At 40.3% G+C, this 22,238-nt stretch overlaps 1 protein-coding gene across 7 annotated transcripts in view; it reads left to right on the top strand.

Annotated features, from left to right (window-relative positions):
• The window catches only part of LOC135492042 (serine/threonine-protein kinase 38-like), a 33,064-nt gene extending 13,700 nt beyond the window's left edge, over nt 1-19,364 (top strand). For 6 of the 7 annotated variants that reach the window (XM_064778148.1, XM_064778145.1, XM_064778144.1 and 3 more), the window contains 11 exons: nt 3,655-3,706; nt 4,124-4,246; nt 4,478-4,561; nt 4,861-4,984; nt 7,067-7,221; nt 12,255-12,366; nt 13,030-13,218; nt 13,407-13,530; nt 13,837-13,932; nt 14,086-14,174; nt 14,367-19,364. In XM_064778148.1, the coding sequence (XP_064634218.1) occupies nt 3,655-3,706; nt 4,124-4,246; nt 4,478-4,561; nt 4,861-4,984; nt 7,067-7,221; nt 12,255-12,366; nt 13,030-13,218; nt 13,407-13,530; nt 13,837-13,932; nt 14,086-14,174; nt 14,367-14,479 (1,261 nt within the window). In that variant the 3' untranslated portion in view covers nt 14,480-19,364. The remainder of the gene's footprint in view (nt 1-3,654; nt 3,707-4,123; nt 4,247-4,477; nt 4,562-4,860; nt 4,985-7,066; nt 7,222-12,254; nt 12,367-13,029; nt 13,219-13,406; nt 13,531-13,836; nt 13,933-14,085; nt 14,175-14,366) is intronic. The other variant, XM_064778143.1, reaches the window with a different exon arrangement.
• The last annotated feature ends 2,874 nt before the right edge of the window (nt 19,365-22,238 follow it).

Consider the following 22,238-nt stretch of genomic DNA (forward strand, 5'->3'; position numbering starts at 1 on the left):
TGTATGTTTCTGAATTAGTGTCTCACAACTTGAACTGCCATTTGCTGACAGGGCCGTGAGCTCCTGAGTATTGGTCTTCCAGCGGTTTCCAGCAAGATACATCATGCATTAGGCAGTTCTAAGAAGATGATTTATTCATGAACAGATCAATGTGGTACTGGTATACCTCTTGTTGTATTCGGAGTTGAAAAGAAGAGCCAAGATCTGCAGAAGTACTGTTAACCCATTGGAAGTTTTACGAGAATGACTGACACTCTTGTGTTACCTATTGGTCAGACCATGGTTTAAAGTCTGTTGAAAGCCTCGGACAACAGCTTTGTCTTCCGGAATATGTATCCTCCCACAACAAGTATTTGTATCATTCCTATAAAAATACACTTCAATCAAAGTGTGAGTACCATGTGGCATGAATTCCTCCCTGTCTTGACCATACACAGGTTTCCTTCCTCAGCTTGGTTCTAAGTCATGGTTTTTCACAAACACCCACCCATGTCCCTTGATGGTGACTATATCCCATCAAATGATCTCTGTTATGCCTCTCTCACCAGTCTCCACTTCTATGTAAAGATTATAATCTATTGGAATTTAGTCCGGGCATGATGCCTTTCAGGCAAATTAGACCAAGTGGAAAATTACCATGCAGTATCATGCTTGCGACAGGATTTTGTGGAAAAGTCGGCCAATGTTTCAACCAACTCCAACTATTCCTGCAGAGGGGTTCTTGTTTTATGCAAAGACATTACAAAATTATTCATAGGAAGGGAAGAAATAAGCTTTTATCAGTAAAAATATACCTGTTGAGAGCAGTACCAGGTTTTAACAATACTATTTGGCACGTTCCCCTATTAAAGATAAGTGGTAAATCACTGCTGTGTAATAACAACTAGATAACATCTACATTTGAGTTGTTAAATGACATGTAATACACGTTTATGTTTTTTTTCCAACCAAATACCACTAAATAGAGCGTTTAGCAAGTCCCTGCTGCGGAACAGTGACTTCTAGGCATCTTAAGATGCACTGACCCAAGTTGGCCCCACTTAAGAATAAAAAAATTACCCTCCTATTTGAGTCCTATCACTCCTGATAGAAACTCATCATTGAAATTAGATCTGCTATCGGTACAGTTCCATGTTTGCTCTAATCTCTCTGATTGATCTCTTCTGAACAAGTCTGAATCCTGGCATTAGACCGATAAGACAGCAGTCATCCTGGCATCTCTGAGCCTCTATGTTACCATAGTTATCGTGTGAAGAGAGAAGTGCTAGTTTGGTATGAGGTAGGCCTACGTACATGTATGTTGGGTTTTTTGTACGAAAATGGCTTACAAGTTCCAGCTATGAGCGTGACTTCTCAAGACAGGATTGTTTAAAAATGGGAAAATGTTGGTATTAGCACTTTTGGATATCTGAATCAGCATTCATAATTGATGTTGTAACCTAAAATTTTCATGATTTGCTAATTAGATCCCCAATCATGCAGAACTTATATCAAAGCTTCGATACAGTAATTATCACTGAACAGATCTCCCTAGTGATCTGCCGGGCCAAAAGAGGTCAGTTCATATGAGTAATTCTTTAATAGTTCGATACTATCAGTGCATCAACACATAATTGTTTTGATGTGGCAAATTTATGTTTAATTGCTTTGCATTATTCATGTCAAATCAAACACGCAAACAAAGACCACTAAACTGATGGATATGCTTGGTACGCAAGGGAATATTTTTATTGCCGTACAGACTGGTAGCGTTGGAAGCGTCAGTAGATATACTCTGGAGCACAATTTGTGGTCTCAATATCTGAGTGATATCACCCATTTGGGATTCTGCAACATACAAACATGGATACCAGTGATCTGTAGACAACATGTACATGTACACCAAAGTCATCCTTGTTGAAAATTTAACTTTGTGAATGGCCAGTCAAGCTACTGTGAAAGAGCTTGTACAACCTGCAGAAAATTTTTTTACAACCATCTGCAAAATGCAGATTTTGACTGACTCCAGAGCTTCGGCAAATGGTAGATTGAGCTGCACTATCATTATCAATGGCCTGATACTTGCAGCACGTTACATGTGCCGCAGTCCTAATGTCCAGTAAATTGATCAGGCAAACTGAGGTCCAAGCATTCTTGAGCCACATATTGGCCTAGCAGCTGGTACCATTAGGAAAATCTATCGTCAAAGCATCTAGGGTAGTTGAAAAGGGGCATTGGCTTTAATAGGGACGTCATGTCATTTCAAATGAATTGCTGTATGGTCTTGTTTTTCTCTCGATAGGCACACATTGATTGTTCAGAAAATATGGCAGAGGATCAAGTGAACTTTAGTCTATAAATTGTTTGTGTCGAACAAGTGGACATGTACTGAACCCATGATGATCTCTTTAAATTAAAGACTGACCAGGTTATCCAAAAGCAGCCAACCATTGCAATAGTTGGGTCTGAACATCTTTTTTCTGATGGCCATGATTGCTATTGCTGAGTGCTTGAAATGCTTGACCTAGAGAAATACCGAGGTAATAACACACAGCACCATTTCATGTGAGCAAAGCAGAAGGCAGGGAAGGGAAGGAAATACTTAGTTGTCATCTCTGTCAAGGGAGCATTCCCTCACAATAACAACTAGAACCACGACATGTCTTTGCCTGTAAGTGCCATTAGCGGGGCCCAGTAATTACCTAGATTACTGAACCAGCCATTGCAATCAGCTTAATGTGTTTGCGTTCTTCCCTCATACTTGTCATAGCCAAAAACAAATATTTCTCTAATAGTTGTAAAGTCAGTGCAGTTTGGTGGTGACACCCATATCACGGGATCTGATGGGATCACGGTATCAATCATGGAATGCAAAATTCGGCAGTTTTTAATTGAGAGGCCACATGAACTAACCCTGAGATTGGCTTTCAGAAATCCATAAATAGCCTTTGGGTATATTGTTTATTGACTATCATGCTAGTTGGATATCGAAGATATCAAACCCTGTGTGCTAACTGTCTCCCAGCATGTCAAATAATCCATTTATCTGGTGAGAGACCCAGGTTGCCAGCACTGCAGTAGAATGTCTTTCCTCAACAACATCGTCCCCAACATCTAGTCATTCGAGACGAAGGACGTGACCTTGAATCGCCTCGCCACATAATTATATTCGTGCAAAGGCTCATTCAGTTGTTAATCCAAAGTATTTCATTTCTCATCCCACGGCCATAATCACACCCAGGTTTACTTGCCTGACTAAATCATGAAGGCATTGATTGGATATTGATGAGGTATAGGTCGATAAATTGATTGATACCGTCATTGTCAGTGGAGGGCACATCTGATGAGTTCGGCCTGATACTGTTCTATCCCATATCTCCGATATTGAGTGACCTTTAGTGTCAGGCATGCAGCTGGGGTGTGGGGCCACTTTGCCCCATGGCCAGTTGCTGTCCTGCAGCAGTTGGCCTGGTCATTCCAGTGTTGGTAGGGGGACATCCAAGAGCAAAGAGCAGCCTTATAGTGTTCTCTGCTCACTCTGTCATGGATTGAGTGATGACCTTTGATATCATGATCAGGCCAGGACAGACTGAGAAACTTTGTCATGTTATTTATTAGATTTGAGTCTTTAAAATTCCACTCCACTATAATGTCTCCGATATCTTGTATTTTCAGATATCGACGCCTGGAACAGTCAATGGAAGAAGAGGGACTCTCAGATGAACAAGTAAGTGCGATTGTATGGAAACTGTGGAATGCCGAAATTGTGTCACTGAAACGATTTGGTACCATGACCTGGCACTTCTTGTGACATTTTCTGTCGCACTGTCATTCTTTGCTTAATGAAAACATGTTTCTAAAAAGTAATGCATTTGCACTTTGTGTCTTGATGCAACAACATTGATTTGCTCTTAGAATAAACCTTTAAAGAGTGCACGCTTTGGTAGTCATGGTGAAAATCAACATGGCGAGACCGTATTTTACTAGCGTTGGTACTGAGAATTAACCGTTTGGGATATCGTTGTGCATACAAAGCGAGTGTTTTTACATAATGGCTGTAACCTGCAATTGTATACTCGAATACCCTCCCCATTTCAACCTGTTGCAAAACGCTTCCTTATTGCTCACTTTGATCTAATTCCAGAAAAGTGAGAGAAGACAGCAACATGCTACAAAAGAGACAGAATTCTTACGGCTAAAGCGGTCGCGGCTAGGCGTTCAGGACTTTGAACCTTTGAAGGTCATTGGTAGAGGTGCTTTTGGGGAGGTGAGTGACTGTGCGCATGTACACTCGCATGTACATCTACGATGCGTATATGTTTCTTTCTGGCCCGAAGAGTGATGCTCAAAAAGAACGGGCAATAACTTTATCCAGCTCAATGAACAGCTTTGTTTGCCAATGCCAGCTCAGCTAAATTGCATTTTGATAGTCTCTGATGGTAACTTCATTTTAAAAAGTATTTCCTGCATTTCTGAATCCTTTCCTTTGCCATTTCAGGTCCGGTTGGTGCAGAAAAAAGACACAGGACATATATATGCTATGAAAATATTAAGAAAATGTGATATGTTAGAAAAAGAACAGGTATGATGATCATGAGAGAAAGTGACGAAAGAAAAATAGTACCTCATCGTTTTTCCAGTCAGGGACAGCATAATCCAGAAATGTTAGAACCATGTCGGTTTTAAGTGATGTATGTGGCACTGGGTCATTTCGGATGAAGTGGCTGTCTGTTTTTGCAGCTTCAGTGCCCAGCAGGGTCTATCTAAAAGAGGGAAAACAGTAAACAAACCCAGTAATAAACACTGCCGTCGTGTAGTTCTTTGTCGTTTCAGAATACATCTTCCTTAAATTGGCCTAATCACCTGACCCTTGACTTGCAGGTAGCCCATGTGCGAGCTGAGCGTGACATCCTTGTTGAAGCGGATCACATGTGGGTGGTGAAAATGTTCTACTCATTTCAAGATGCATCGAGTCTATATTTGATTATGGAGTTCTTGCCAGGAGGTGAGTGGTGATAATCCGATATTATGTCTAATTCAAAGGGGAGCTGCGGTGGGCTCTAGAGGTGATGGTTTCAAACAAGACAAATAAGCAAAAGAAATGACGAAGTTCTGTGGATGTTTGAGCATCACCTGTTGTGCAGAGGAAGAAACAATTTAAAGCAATAATGGCTACAGCACTTGATCACAGAGACTCAGTTTGATCCTGCTCTGTCACAAGGGCTCCAAAACTATTGCAACTTTCTCGGCTCCCCTGGCAAGGCAAGTCACTACTCTGACAAATACATGTTACAGAACATCCTAGGCGGCAGCTTGCCAACAAAATATATTGAAGTTGAGATGTCTTTTGAGAGGAATTAATTAAGGGAGACAATTTAATTTTACAGCATTATGGATGGGAAGTCATTGTTCATTAAATTACAAGGGCTGTGTGGCTCTTTGTGATGTGTTCAAATGGTGTGTGTTGTCAACACTTGAAAAGAATGGGTTTTATCTCGTTCAAGTAACAACCCACCCGGCACCAATTTCAATCTATCTTGACGAGAGTTGTCGGTGCCATTTACCAGAATGTACACAGATGCATGAATGAAAGTGGCATGCTTCATGTACATGCAGTGTGTCATTTCCTATTCTTACCACACGCCATCTCATCGTGTCCAATTCATGTACAGATAATTGCTAATTGTACAAAAAAACCCACTCAAGAGCTGATGTTACATGATAAGATGTTTGAGTAGGTTGGCAAATTGAATGAGGATTTTTCAATGTCATTTGTTGCCTCCATTTGAAAGAGTCATCATGCAGTTCAGCTGTGTTTGTACTCGACAGTTCTACCTCACAAAAACTGCTATTGTAAGAATCCAATTACTCCACAGCGGCCTGGTTAATACTGGTTAATACTGTCCACCACTCCATCATTGCAGTGACATTGATAAGTGATATCAGTGACAAAGTCAAGCACCTTATGAGATAATACAAACTTGATCTTAGGATATATACAATTTATTCCTTTTCCGTCCTATACAGAACTGAAATACAGTACCAAAATGATTAATGGGAATTGGCGCGTAAATTTATATAACTCAATAGCGTTTCCAAATATCCATTTGCCATTGCAACAAATAAAGATTTTTGGATTCATTTGTGGATAGTGCTACACTAGATTGTGCATCATAAAATATAGCGTGATGTCTTCACTGATATTGATCCAGGGGGAAAGATAGCAACACCATTGTAGTTCATGTGTACTAGGAATAAAAATCAATACAATACAATTCCAATATATCGAATTATGTTGTTAGAACAAAATGTCATTGTTGTAGCCCTGGTTTTTTGCTCCAATATTCAAAAGGGTATCTGGTGTTTGTTTTGATTCTTGTTCCAAGGTTTGGCGTGCAGATACATCAATATCAGCTGTTTTTCAACCTTGTTCCCAGGGTTACTACGACCTCCAAGATACAGTGCTTCTGTGTGTGTGTGTGTATTAGATATAAACAATGAAGAAACATCCTGGGGGATTGGGGAGGGATCATACTTTCAGAATAGCTTTTCTGTTTGCTATTTGGCTGTGTTGTCACGAGATTTATTTCAAGTTGTCTGGTGTGGTACTAACTTTCCTCTTTCCATTAAAAGATACTTTGTTGAACACCACTCGTTTCCAATCTTGACAATTATTGTGCTCACAGAGTAAAAATTCATCATTTTATGCTTGTGAAGTGGTTTGTAAAAACTACTGGTAGTCTGCACTATTGTGTACGACGTACATTCCTAAAAAATCCATACTTGTTTCAAGAGGAACTGGTGCTCTGAATGACTTGATGAATGGGCACGTTGAGTTCTCTTCATCCCCTTGAAGTCCTATGCCGTTCATTAAAAATTTGAAATTTATAATTGAATTTGAGAATTGCAGATTGTGTAAATATGTATTGAACATGAATCTCAACAATGCGATTATGTAGACAGATATACAAATGAATACCGAATTCCAACAAATTTACATGCCTGATCACTGCACTACGGCACTGTGTATAAGACTGAGCTCCTACAAACCTACCTCTTACGTGATATCATACTCTTATCATTGCAGGTGATATGATGACGTTATTAATGAAGAAAGACACACTGACAGAAGAGTCGACCCAGTTTTACGTGGCAGAAGCGGTACTCGCCATCGACTCTATACACCGGCTTGGATTTATACACAGAGATATCAAACCAGATAATTTACTACTAGACGCTAGGGTGAGTTGATTACAGGTGGCGCTTCATTTGAGATTCCAGATTTATACACAGAGATATCAAACCAGATAATTTACTACTAGATGCTAGGGTGAGTTGATTACAGGTGGCGCTTAATTTGAGATTCCAGTGGTTAAAAAGCACTCCAAATTTGTTGTAGCTTTGGGAAGGATATGTTTAAAACGGCTCTAGGAAAATTCGTCCCCGGAAAATTCGTCCCCGGAAAACTCGTCCCCGGAAAACTCGTCCCCTAGGAAAATTCGTCCCTGGAAAATTCGTCCCCGAGGAAAATTCGTCCCCGGATAATTCGTCCCTGAGGAAAATTCGTCCCCGGAATATTTGTCCCTGGAAAATTCGTCCCCGAGGAAAATTCGTCCCTGGAAAACTCGTCCCCGAGGATAATTCGTACCCAGAAAATTTAACAAAAGTTGAAAGTTTCTGACATTATTTTCTAGTATTCAGTGTTATATCTCTCTTTACTACCCCACTAGCTAGTAACCTACTCCACTATTTTCATAGTACTAGTAGGTAGAGGTAGGCAGGGGTAATATTTTATTATTTTTAAATCAGTATTTTTACTGGTCAGAATGAGAGAAAAGCTCTAAAGGTGGCCTTATTCTCTTGTTGTCAAGAAAATAGAGGGAATTAAAAGAAAAGCAAATTGACAACAATTACATGTACAATAGAAAGTTTATTGATACGAAAAGATAATTTTACCAAAAATTTTGTTTACAAGTATGTCAGTATCTTTCATTGTCTTTTAAGTAAATTTTCTGGATATATGCAAATCTGCCGTACAAATGTATATGGCCCTGGGTTGCACAATTTGGTATTTTACATTAATAAAGAGATAATGCCAACATTTTAACATAACACTCGAATGATTGGTTAATGCTAATTGAGCAACTTTGTCCTGATAAATATGTACAATTGAAAGGAAATTTTAAAAATTCTTGATTCACTGTCTCAAACAGTTCATACTAATTCAAGACAAGAGTAAACTTGAGACACCCATGTATTCAAATGCTCTCAGGTATTCCACAACAGTCACCAACTTTATAAAGTCCTTCATTATTCATACACTGCATGACAAATTTTGAAATATAGTCTGTTCGACATTTACTAAGACATTTCGATATTTAGCTATATAGCTAGGTCAATTCTTGTAGAATGTACTATATTTCGACTTTTGTCATGCACTGTATGGAGGCCTTAAGAGTTCACAAATCTGTTCACATCTGAAGATTGTGTGCAATTGCTCTCAGGTATCCCACAATATCACGATTGTCATAATTCTGCACGATAGCAGCAATTCTCCTTTGACAGTCACGATACCCACGACGTTGTTGGGGAGGCTGATGTCCACCAAGAATTTGTGTAATCTTCAACTCATTAAGACTTTGTTCACGGCGAATCACATCAATGAATTTCCAGATGTTTGGGTGGAAGGCTGCGACATTCGACTGGAAACCGCGATGCCAGCCCTCGATGGCATTGTTGGTTCTCGGAAGGTTTTCGACAGTTCTATCATACACGTTCCACTTGGAGATATGATACATTGGATTTCTACGTCCCTGGCGTCTTCTCTCTCCAATGTAAGTTGTTTCGAAATATCGTACAACTGGTTCAGCAGCATCTGGAATATGTGGTTGCAAGGCTTCATAACTTTCAATGACATCATCGACTGGGACAAAAGCCAGTGCAGTCAGCATTCTCAGATTAAGCGCGAACTCGTCATCCTCACGGTAATCCACGGCAAGACCTTGTTCCTGAATCTTCCTCCATACTGCTTGGGACAAGTGGTAAAAGCAGTATTTGATATCCACATTAGGAAAGATTTCTGAAGCGGCATTTGAAGCTGCCCTTTCCATGTCCATCAAAAATGTTTCTGGATTTGCATTGGGAATTAATTGTCTTATGGTGGTGAAAAGCCGAGCGTAGGTCTCCTGAGTTTTGTTTGGTAGCAACGCATAAATACATGCAGTCACAGAGTCATTCAGCAAGACATGGATGGTGAACAACTGGAAGAAGATGAGCGGAACTGTTTTAAAAGTGCCATCAGCAAACCAATGTTCACAATACGCCAAAAGTTCCAGATTCCTTTGCGTACAAAATATCAGAATGCGATTTGGATCGCCGACTCCACTATCGAACTGCAGGAACAATTCGCCTCGAAGAGTTCGAGTATACCGTTCAGGAATCTCCATGTTCATGGCATTTTGTGGCTGGGGTTCAGGTTGCGCCGCCGTTTGTCGTTGCATTCGCAGAGCTCTCCTCATATTGGCAATATTCGGTAGCAGCACAGCAGCCCCTTCACCAAGGTTACCAACATTCTCTGTCAAGACCTGCTGGATTGTCTCTTGTGTGGTTTGGACACGTGCTTTCATCTGCTGCTGCACCCTCTGCGCTTGGACAGCAGGTCGGTTTGGAGCATGTGTATGCTGATTCATGGCCTTTACTACACGTAGACCATCTGTCGTTACTCTGGCTTTACATTTGGATCTCTGTTCGCAAATCCACGAAGTGCGGTTTCCTGCCAGCAGTTTCTGTCTTGTGTATACGTAACCGTCGTACACCAGCTTATCTTTTCCTCGCTCGGATGTTATAAATTCAGCCATGATTCCAGTTGTATCAGCATCGGTCACTTTGAAGAGAATGAGGAACTTCCCACACTGAGGGTTGTTATAATACCACCTGACACTTTGAGCAAGCAATTAGACTTAGAGCCAAGAAACCAAAGGTTGAGAAGAACCTTGTCTCTGTTACGTCTGGACTTTTTGTGGGAATTTTAGAAGACCTCTTCTTAATTGCACCCAGTTAAAACTGGATATGCAGATAACACTTCCATGATGCAATTAATAAGAAAATGGCTTCTTGTGGACTGGGAACAAAGGAGTCGGTCTAAAATTATCCAATTGTCCTTTAATTGCCAATAAATAGCTCCAAAACATTAAATGAGCAGTTGAATAAAGGACACTAATAAACAATCTCCTTTATTAAGGTGATAATTCAATGATTTGAATGGCAATTAAGGGACAGTTGGATATTTAGAGTGCACAGACTAATTCTTGTTAATTGCATCATGGAAGTGTTTTATCTTAATCCCCAGTTTTTACTGGGTGCAATTAAGAAAAGATCTTCTTCTAAACTTCAGACCTGCTCTTCTCAACTTTTCAAGCATTGTTTTAATATTGGCAATTACTGTAAAATTGTGTACAAGATGCTTGGATAACTCAACCTTCATAGTTTGGTTTTTGGGAGAATAACAAGTCCGACATTTACTGAATCGTGGTGCGGAATTGTGGAAAGAAGGTCCAATTCACGGAAGAGTAGGTTTTCCTAGATGTTTCAAAAAAATTAAAACATTCACCGAAGTCACTGTTCAGTTGATAAGATGGCAAAAGAAAAGAAACGCAATAGCATTTTCAACATGGCGATCAAATAAAATATTTCGCATGCCTACCTCTACTTACTATGAAAATAGTGGGGTAGGCAACTAGCTAGTAGGGTAGTAAAGAGAGATGTTACACTGAATGAGAAAAGTCGAAAGTAGTAGTTATTACTACAGTCCATTCCACAAGACTTAAGAGTCTTAGAAAGTAAAGTCAGAAACTTTCAACTTTGAAAAATTTTCTGGGGACGAATTATCCTCGGGGACGAATTTTCCTAGGGGACGAATTATCCTTGGGGACGAATTTTCCAGGGACGAATTATCTGGGGACGAATTTTCCTAGGGGACGAATTATCCTCGGGGACGAATTTTCCGGGGACGAATTTTCCTCGGGGACGAATTTTCCGGGGACGAATTTGCGGGGACGAGTTTTCCGGGGACGAATTTTCCGGGGACGAATTTTCCTGTAACCGTTTAAAACTAAAAATTGAGAAGAGTGACTCCGAGTCCTAATGACGAAGTTTTGTGGATGTTTGAAGGTCACCTGTTGTGCAGAGGAAGAAACATAATGGAATGATTTCACTGTTGCCGATGGTTGGATGCAGGGTCAAGCTAATTACTCTAGGTGCGTCTCTGTTCATCCTGTAGTCAAACCTTGGTCCTATTGCAACAACAGGCAGCGGCCCCCACTGATCTCCCTACATCCACAGTATGTTGTTATTCCCTGCGTCGAGGTGAACCTGATATACATGAAACACAAGTTGTCTAGGAATACATGAGTCTAATGGATGGGATTCTGATATCCAACACGTCTCGCTGGACAAAGAAAACATGGCCGTCGAGGCTGATCAAATTTCTATCAGAATCAAGGTAGATGTTGGTGGTCAGTAAATTTTAGAAGTTGTCAGGGTTGCAGGATCTCTTTCTATTGATGCTGAGCATTGGTTTTAACTTGTGGACACATCAGCAACCTGTGGTAACTGACGGTCGGAACTGATCTTCGTCTCTTGCACTTTTAGTATTTGATGACCTGTATTTCCATATGATACCAGTTTTGTAGTTCTTGTTCAGTGGACAGCAAGGGATCCAATGTGATTTATGACCAGAACATTTCATGTTGCCTCTGCCAAATTAACTATCCCGAACACAGCAATTAATACTGAAAGTAAACGCACGTGTCTAGCAATAAATGTCATTTGCACATGATTCACGAGTTCTGAGAAATGTTTTGCCCGATGAATTTCCTGAGCTTAAGAATTAAAGCAGTATCTTTTATCAGAGGATAATGCATTAAACCATACTGATTTTTATTCATAGCATTTTTGAGCATGTTTATGCCATTACTTGGCATTAGAATATAGATTGGTTTCGATGCGGTATTGTCTATAAATACTCATAACCTGACCTCAGTGTCTCCATTGATTCATGACTCATCAATTGTGTGGATGAGGTGAGAGCTTGGTGCTGCCACCTAGTCCTCAACTGTGGTACTGAAACTTCTTCTAGCTTCTGCGTCTAAACATCAGGGTTGCAGAGTTGGGTCAATTTGATCATGAACCTTGTCATGTTGTGGTATACTACACAAAACAAAACAAACTGTTTTCCATCCTCCACACAAGTCAATTTTTTTTCTGTATCTTTTCAGGGCCATATAAAATTATCCGACTTTGGATTATGTACTGGTCTGAAGAAATCCCATAGGACAGAATTCTATAAGGACTTATCACAGGCTAAGCCCAGTGATTTCAGTAAGTATTGTAAGTCGCTTTGTAATTACTCTGCATCGGTGTTGGCTGGTGTTGGATTGATATTTTCTACCTTTGAATACCACACATTGTAAACCACCAACTTATTCCTGTTTATAATAAAGTTTCTCACTGCCCTCTACACGATGTTAAGCACACTGTCTTGAGCCACAAAGCACTGCTTTCTGATCCTGTGAGCCCGGTCTGAAAAGCATGGAGCCACTGATTAGTATAATCAGAGGTGCATGAAGCACACTTGATAACATGCATCATCGTTTATACAGTCAGTTTGGCATGAAGCATGTTGCATGCCACTCCAATGACATACAACTCTATCATACAGCACCACTGCCTAAAAGTAGCATGCTATAGAACTTTTTTCATCATTTTCCCACTTTTGATGTATGTAAGTGCACACCTTATACATAGTCAAGCACACCACATTTATTGACATTTGTCAGCAAGGATTCAGGAGAATCTTGATGACGACGTTTCGAGTTTATGCTGGGTGAGGACTGGCACTAAACATGACCAGAATCTTGCCTTATACATGGCCTATACTATTAAACTGTATGTGTTGGCGCTCTTGCAAGCTCTCAGATACCTACCTAGCAATGACTGGTGGTTTAGCTGCGCTCTTCCCTTCAAGCAGAGTTCTCCCTTGATTCATTTTAGGTGTGTCTGCATCGAAACCGATGGATTCTAAACGTAAGGCAGAAAGTTGGAAGCGGAACCGACGACAGTTAGCCTACTCGACCGTGGGGACGCCAGATTACATTGCCCCTGAAGTGTTCATGCAGACGGGCTACACATGTTCATGTGATTGGTGGTCACTGGGAGTCATCATGTATGAAATGCTTATAGGTACGTACGTTCACTTCGTTAGGACTTGGGCTATTTGGGAGTGGAAGCGAGAAATGAAATGAAATGTGAAACATGTGAATTTTGAGAGGCTGTACTAGTATTAGAAAGCCCAACGCCATCATTGGCACTTCCCATTTGGAATTTATTTCCATTGCCTTATATTCACAGCTATGATTTGTCTCTTCTAGGGTATCCTCCTTTCTGCTCAGAAAATCCTCAGGAAACGTACCGCAAGGTGATGAACTGGAGAGAGACGCTCGTCTTCCCTCCGGAGACACCGATTTCAAATGAAGCCATGGATCTCATTCAAAGGTTTGTTTTCTCATTATGATGAAACCATATGATGTTAAACTATCACTATCATCACTATTGTCATTCGAGATTTCTGATTCTAATGCTAGGAGAAAGATATGTTGAAGTTAAGCAGTTCCCTGTGCGGAAGTGTGACGCCTTGGGGGCAAATTTTAAACTTAATCAACTGTAATCTGATCGGTCATGCATCTCATTGAAGCCATGGTTGATGAATATTGCTTCACTTATAATCTATTGAATTCCATCCGACTGTATGAGCAATGACCCTGCTTAGCCCCGATCTAAAAAGAAAATCTTTGCTTTCAGATATTGCTGTGATGCTGATCATCGAATTGGCCACAATGTTGTGAATGAAATCAAGGATCACAGTTTCTTCAAGGGGGTTGACTGGGATCATATACGGTAAGAACCGAGAGATGAGGCCCTCTTCTACATTTTAATCAATTTTAAAAAGGGCTTGGGTTTTTAGGCTCGCGACAAGATTTTGGGGCAGTGAAAATGCCCTGTTTGCCGATGTTCACTTGACCTTGAGTTTTCATTCTCTTGTGTTTTCAGTGACCGTCCTGCTGCCATTCCTATCCAGGTGAAAAGTATCAGTGATACCTCAAATTTCGACGAATTCCCAGAGGTTGACCTCAAGTGGCGTAAGTAATCCATACCACCTCAAAGCTATCTATGGTCTTTCATCCACTTCCTTTCTGTCATCTTGGTCATCTTTGTCCATTCCTTTTACTTTTCTCCTTTCAACCTTATTCAGATTTGTTCACGAGAGCAGATCAACTCCCCTGCTTACTACCTCACACCTCTCTATACTCATATCTCCCTTTCTTTTCCAGCCGAGCCAAAAGAAAAGGATAACGATCCGAAGTACAAGGACCTTGTGTTTATCAACTACACATTCAAGAGTTTTGAGGGTCTAACACAACGAGGGAGATCTGGGAAGAGCTAACTGCAGGGGTGCCACCAGTATGACGAGATTGAACTGTGTATAAAGAGATAGACTGTATCGTATTTGTTGACTGCTTGTGGCAGATTTCGACGGCAATGTGCTGATTACTGAAAACTAGCGTTAAACACCATTACGTTTCAATCACACTGTTTTCACCTCCCTGTCTGCCTGCCTCTTCAGTTGCGAAGGCATTAGTTAGCAGTGCAGGGGGCATCCTCAAATACTTCAACAGGCATATTTTGGCGACGATGGCTGGTGTTGATCAAAATGAAAGGTTACAACTTGAGTAGTGTACAACTTGAGTTTTCAGTTGATCGTGACATGCCGTTTTCCTTGTTTGACAACTGTGGCTTGCTGCCATAGGAAATTGATGTTTCTCACATTGGTCAGGATCAGTACATTCCTGGCTTGGAAAAAGAAGGAGTGGAAAATCAAAAGGTTTGAGTTGTGTCTTTCTTAGAGCTGATCAGATGTGGAGTCCCCTTCACAGAAGAAACAGGGTTGCACGGGTTTTGTGAGGCTTTTGTAGGATGGACAGTGGATAAAACTTTGTTCTAATTGATATCATTCGCATAATCTGTGAAAATAAAATCCCCGCAATGATTTGGCTGTTTGCAGTAGCTCACCATGTTTCTGCTTGTTTTTGTTGGTAACTTTCGTTGGTTCCTTGGATCCACTTTTTTCGCGGGGGGCATTGCCCACAGTGGATCTCAAATGTTGTATTGCGTGTGCTTTACGTGTAGGCTCATACCAATCTGAGAAACTCCAGTTGACCTGGCTTGAATGATGATGACACTGAGAATCAGTTGAAGCTGATATATCAGAGGATGTTCGAAACATGGAAAATGTTTTACTTTTCTACTTCACGAAATGTGAATGTGGATGTGAATCGATACTTCTGATGTTTGCGAGTTCTGTAAGAAATCATGATTTGGGATCTCTGGCACTGGTGTGATTAAAACTGACAATGCCATGTTGACATTAGGTTGTACATGTACTATGCCTTGTATCGTGAAAGTTGCCATCCCTTCTCTCCATCTTCATCCTAATTTTACCCTCAGAGGTAGATGTTGAAGGGTGATCATTTTCATTGCCAACTACAGCTGTGTGGTGTAAAAAAGTAAAATATTTTCCATGTAACTGGCCAGTCAACCAATGTGCTGTCGCAGTGTGAAACCCTTGTAAAAAAACCTACAACCTGCATGTAACTGACTACATGTTCCAAATTAAATGTGATATTTAAAGTTGTAAAAATGCAAAAAGTGTTTGTGCTATAATGGAGTTCACCTCCACCTATGCTTTAGCAGCATTTCTTGGTATTTTAGGAAGTTACGAAATCTGCAGAGTTTATGAGCACCATTTAAAGTTTTGGAGCTAGATACAAAATCTGGGCTGGAGAATTTGACTAGTCAAGTTTACCAAACAACCTGATGGTGTTATTTGGCCAGGGGCCACTGGTTCCATTTGCGAATACATTACTCAAGAATTCTTTGTTTGAAGTACAACAGTCCTACTGACTATGCCTTCAACATGTGAATGATGGTTCCTTCAAAGTTCTTTAGAAAACATGCTTTTGTTGGAAACCTTCTGAAAACCTTCCTAAAATAACAAGAGATGGTCCTTTCTCACCGTATGTTATGGTGTTGGCTAAGCCCATGTAATTAAATTGTAATTGTTGGTGATCTACACAAATATATTCATGTAAATTTTTAGTATCTGTATATAAAGTATATATAGCACTTGTTTTTTTGTTGAAGGGGTTTGGGGTTGTGGTGTATAATCCCTGCCATAACTGTTTTAATTTTCTGTGCATTCCCATCCCTCGCAATGAGTCTTATCGACTTGCAATGGCTTTGTGCTAAATTCACCTGTATTGAAAATCTATTTTTGCTTATAGCCAATCTCAGTGAACAGAAGAAGACTACCGTAACCATGCAGACATGCATTTCTTAAAAGGGATAAAGATTCAAAACCATCTTTTTTCTTTCCTCTTGAATTCGTATTCTAATGTGTCTGTGTGCTTTATACTAATACAGCTGATGCATATATTGAGAACATTTAAAATAGTTGTACATTTGTGAAAAGTCTGTTGAGGTACAAAATATAGTTTTGAGAAGTACTGGACAAATCCTGCTGATTTTCTGTACTGGAGTTTGGAGTGTAAATTTCCAAGATACTACTATAGTCTGTGTCGAATATTATGATTTAACAAATTTCAATAGGCAACTGAAGATGGGTGGAAACTTTGTGTTTAATATTGTAAAGTTGTATAAAATACAAGGTCGAAGTCACTTAATACCTGTTGTGATACACTTTATAAGTACATGTAATCTGATCTGAATCCTTTCTTTAAATATTTCCTCAAAACCAGAAATTGAGGAAACATCAAATTACTTGAGTACATGTATGTTTTTCTGTTCCTTTTAGAAGTAATTATTTCACAGTTCTTGCTTGTTGATGGTTGTTCAGTTGGAGTCCAATACCGCATGCCTTATCGTGTAATACTGAAAAAGTTGGGTCGAAATATTCAAACAACTTCTTTCTTCTGGAGTTGCAGAACTTTCAAAGGATTCTAGTTGATATACATGTCCTGAGAATGGTTTATTACAGAAAATACTACGATGTAAAAGTCATGGAAGGGTAGAGATGTCAGACTTGGTTCAAGGTTTGAAAATGGGTCTGGTTGCAGCTTTGACCTTGACGATGAAGAACTGAATACATGTAAGGAGCGCCTTGATACCCTGAGTGCTCTGAAACTGAACTTGGTCAGTGAAAAAAAGCACCAAATAGAAGACACCATTATAAAGTGTGAATGACCCGTCCCTCCCTTGTCTTGATGAAGGAGTACATCCAGTGGCTGCATACTTTGGGCACTAGGACAAACGCTTGTTGAATAGCCCACCACCACCTTAGCCCTGTGAAATCCCAATCTTCAGAAGTAAACTTTGAAGTGTTGGGTTTTTGGTCTCGTACAAGTTGAGGACTCCTGTGATCAATGTACCAATTTGTTGTCCTTTCAATATATGAATATTTTGTGGCATTTTCCAGCACTGAATCGCAGTCTCTTCCCTTTTGCCAATGATCGAGTGTGTTTCTGTCGTTGTGTTGCCAATTTAAACGGACAGGTGCACATTTCAGAAGGCATTGTGGTTGAGTTGGATTGCATTCTATTGATGTTATACTTGTCCCTATATCATACTGATACAGATTATAAATGTTTCTTTTTAGCCAGCATAGCCTGCTTATACCGATGTGTTTGTGCAGTTGTTGTTGTTAAGTACATGTAGGCTGACATCCGCAGCAATTGTGACCATTTCTGCAAACTAGTTCTGCTGCATGGGTCCAGTATTTTAAAGGCTAAAAGATTCCTAGACTCATCATCCAAAAAGACAATGAAGGTCATGAATCTTGAAGATATGCTGATGATATGGCTCCAAGTTATAAACAATTTTGAGCTGCATGTACTAGCACTGTTTCACTTCATCACATGATTAAACAGAATCTCATTTGTAATTGAAGTAAGGAAGGTTAACTTCATCATGTGCAGTGCTTGGGTGGAAGTTCAAAACAGACAGACTGTGTTCTTTACAGGCAATTCAAAATAGGGGTATTATGGTGAAGGAAATGTCAACAGGCTCAAAAACATTTTGACAACTTTATTACAATGTTGGAGTTGTGTTGTGTCTGTTCTATAAATTCTTAACTGAAGTGGGGAGAAATGGAATATGCAGAAGTTGCTACTCTCGTTCTGTGCCATATGTTGTTGGAGCACCAAAAAAGTTATTCATGTGATGCCTGCTGGTCAATATAAAGACAAGGCGTGTCTAAAATCTTAAATTTGGCAGAATTACAATATTATAATGAGTTGAAATGTAAAAGTAGAGTTTTTGTGATCAGTTTTGTGATATGCTTCTTATCTTTTCATGGCTTGTAAAACCACTTACTTTTCTGCGATTTGTCGTGTTTATACAGTTATCCCTAGCTAAAAGAATTGATAAAGATTAGTCTTTGTTAATTCTTGCTAGCTATACTTTCAATAGGCTTCTGTCCCAAGGTTGGCAATAGCGACAGATGACTGTAGAAAAGTAACTTGATGATAGAAATCGTCATCGAGAATTTATCGTACATGTATAATCAAAAATCGGAAAATTTTGCTGTGAAATATTTGTGACAAAATTCTTGTTGCTGGTACTATTCACGGTTGTGATCCAGACTGATAATATATACACCAGTTTTATGAGCCACAAAAGAGTCACCAGAATCCTTTGTAGTGGCTGATTACTGATTATAATAATAATGATAATATTTAGTTCTTAAATGGCGCTTTTCCAGGTTTCTCTGCTCAAAGTACTTTTGGGATACCATTATTATTACCTGGTGTCCACAGAAATCAATCGGGGGGGGGGGGGGGGGGGGGGGGGGGGGGGTTCGAGGGGCAACCAGAAGGCCAAGCAGTGACACTACATTACACTTGGAGAATAACAGTACAGACAGTGACTTGCTCCACAACGACTATTGTTTGGTCAACCAGATAGAGCCTCTTTTTGGAAAGAATCGAATTTCAGTATTGTTCTTCCTAAAGAGAAGTCTTTATTTTCTAGATAACGAGTTTGTTCTTGGAGGTTTGGAGATTGTATTTTTGAGTTGAGGTGTGTTTCTTTTTCTAATTGTACTAATCCTTGTGGTGTTTCCAACGTCTCCTTGTGCTCTGGTTACCATGATTACAGAATGTCAAGCCTGTGCTTGGCTCGTGTGGCTTTTGCACTTGAAATAAAAAAATCTTTAAAAATTTGAAAACCTGAACAGCTATGGAGGTATGAATGTATAAGAGGTATTGATGTAAAAATTCACGCAATTTTAAATAAACTGTATAAAGTGAAACTTATTTTGATTTCGGTTGTTTGTGATTTCTTCCTGTGGGCCTTGCTGTGTGTCGCTATGCGATATTGTAGGGGTGCCCATCATTGGCTAGGGAGGAGACAACTTATCACAAGATACACGTTTTTCGCTTGTGTACAAGGAATCTCAGTTTAAAGCTGCGTATACATAGACATAAGTCGCGTTTTTATGTGGGTACCAACTTGGTTACAAATTATGGCCTCAAAATAGTGGTGCGCTCTCGTGGTAGAAAATGGAACTGAAATCTTCGTCCAAAACATTCAGTTTAACTTTCTACCGCTAGACGACACTACTGTTGCCTAAGTCAACGCAACGACACTACTGTTGCCTAAGTCAACGCAACGGTAGTGTCGTCTCGTGGTAAAAAATGGAACTGAAATCTTCGTCCAAAACTTTCAGTTTAACTTTCTACCGCTAGGCGGCATTACTGTTGCCTAAGTCAATTTCCTATGAAATTGACCATGCCTTCAGAGTTTCTTATATGCCAGTATACCAGCATTACCAATGATGGGGAGTTAATGGGCCCTTTAGCTATACTTCCATGCGCTAGGCTTGTAAACAACCTACACAGATCTACCATTCTTGATCCTTTTCTTCTTTCACTTTCGAAGGCGGTTGTGATGATGATGATGATTTTATGGTAAGACTTTTTGACAGTGGAACTTACCTCAGCAAACACCTCTCTGTTGAGAACACTAGTTTTAGTGCCAACGTGGTAGTTTCCATTAAATTTGACCTCTCTAATCAGGACACCTCTAGGACAGCACTTGTCAGTCCCAAGAGTGTCCTTGATAGAGCGGTTCTACTATACTCCTTTATTTTTGTTCCCCAATCCATTGCTGTACTTGCCACTCCAGAGCCAAACAGGCTAGGGACTCCAATACAGTCCCTCTTGTCATCCTGATTGGCCTTCCTCTATGTACCAGGCAATAAGACAAGGCCTGTCCATTGCGTCTGGAGTGTTAATGGGGCATCTGAAGCTAATAATTAGAATTAAGCACTCCAAGCAAATGGATTTACTAGCTCTTCTACTGTATTAGAGAGGACCGAGGGCTTCACTTCCCTCCAAGGGACGATGTCACAACCTACTCAACACCAGCTTTAGCATGGGCTAACCAGAGGTTGTGAATTTGTCCCTATCAACCTGTTTGCATGGCATGTCCATTGCATCTGGAGTGTTAATGGGGCATCTGAACAAAGGGCTGCTTATGTAGTATGTGCATTCTGGGGGGGGGGGGGGGGGGGGGTAAGAATAAATTTCTCCTTGGACAGTCAGACAGCTAGACCATAATCACTGGTTGTGACTTTGTCCCTGTGGCATATACTGTGTCCTAATCAGATTCATCAGTGTCCTATACAGGTTGTGCCATTGTCCAAGTCATGCCATCAGATCAAACCAAACTTTAAAGTGGTGAAATTCAAGGACACCTATGCATGAACAATACAGGACCACATTTTCCTGGCATGAGAGAAATGACTCTCAAGTGACATCTCTGTAGATTCTTGAAATGCTATACTTTTCAGAGCATTACATGTACTAGTTTGCTTATTCAGAGGAAAGCATTTCTTCAGCTTATTTATTTAGTTTCTTCTACAGCTCTAATCTAACAATGTAACGCCATAAACACTAAAGCAAACTAAATGACACTTGCATAGTTTACAATTTTATTCTTAATTGAAATTTACAACAATGACAGGTTGTAGGCCTAGCCTGCTCGTAGTAAAAGTGAACCGCCGAACTGACCAGAGTGATTATGATCTCCAGTAGAAGACCAACATCAGGGAGCATCAGGACTCCATCAGACTGTTCTTTCTGCCCATGAGATGCAAGATAAAACGAGCATTGAGCACACGAATTTATAAATGACATGTAAGAGTAAACAGTTTGAAGGAATGCCACATAACTATCAGGTATTTTCCCTCTGGACTGGTGACAATCAGACTGGCCTGAAATTCTCTTCATCGACCACTCCTCAGTGGAAATGAATCCAACAAAAAATGGGGTCATTGTATACAGTGGTACTGTATTACCCCGATGAGAAGCACTTTACTGATGTCCCCCACTCTCAGCTAAGATATTTGTGCGCGTACCGGTTTGTCTACGGGCTGAAGTTGACGATGTACTCCTGACGGAGCCATTGGGTGCTTCGCCCGCTCATTGACCGAGGCATGGTGACCTGGAGACAGTGACCGGATTAGCACTAGCTGGTCGAAGGACACTTCACAGGGCGTCAATTCGCAACTTCTCATCATTTTTAAGGCACGACCCATTCACGTGGACCAAGTTTTACCCACAAACCTACTCCTTACATAGCGTGGGGTACCAACCCACCGCAGATTCAGGAGTGTGCAATGGTTTATGAATATCCTACACCCAATTGTGCTGCCCATTCGCAATAGGTTTAACCACCGTCATGAACCCCTGACATTGCCATCTCTCAGACAGTAACAGGCAATGGTGCAATCTGGCTGCAAATTTTTCCCAGAGGGGCGGGATAATGATTATTTCAGACCGATCAGAGTGTCACAAGTTCAGAGCGAAATCACCCGACAGTTACATGGAGTTGCATCAAAATGCAGACTCTTCATTTCATTTGTAAATAGGCATCGATTATTTTTGTTACATTCAATGGACCCAGTCCTACAATCTCTGGAAAAGCCAAGTCTGCACATAATTACTCGTATGCAGATTTGCCCGCAAGGCAGAACAGACCTGAACATTGCCACTGCTTTAGGAGTGTAGCAACGATATTGCTTCAAAGCAAGAAATAAATCTGCACATATTTACTGGTATGCAGATGAGCCAGCAAGGCATCAAAACCTTCGTAAGCCCTTAATGAGCAACTAATTCATAAAATTA

Source organism: Lineus longissimus, chromosome 8, assembly GCF_910592395.1.
Source record: "Lineus longissimus chromosome 8, tnLinLong1.2, whole genome shotgun sequence".
Lineage (NCBI taxonomy): Eukaryota > Metazoa > Nemertea > Pilidiophora > Heteronemertea > Lineidae > Lineus > Lineus longissimus.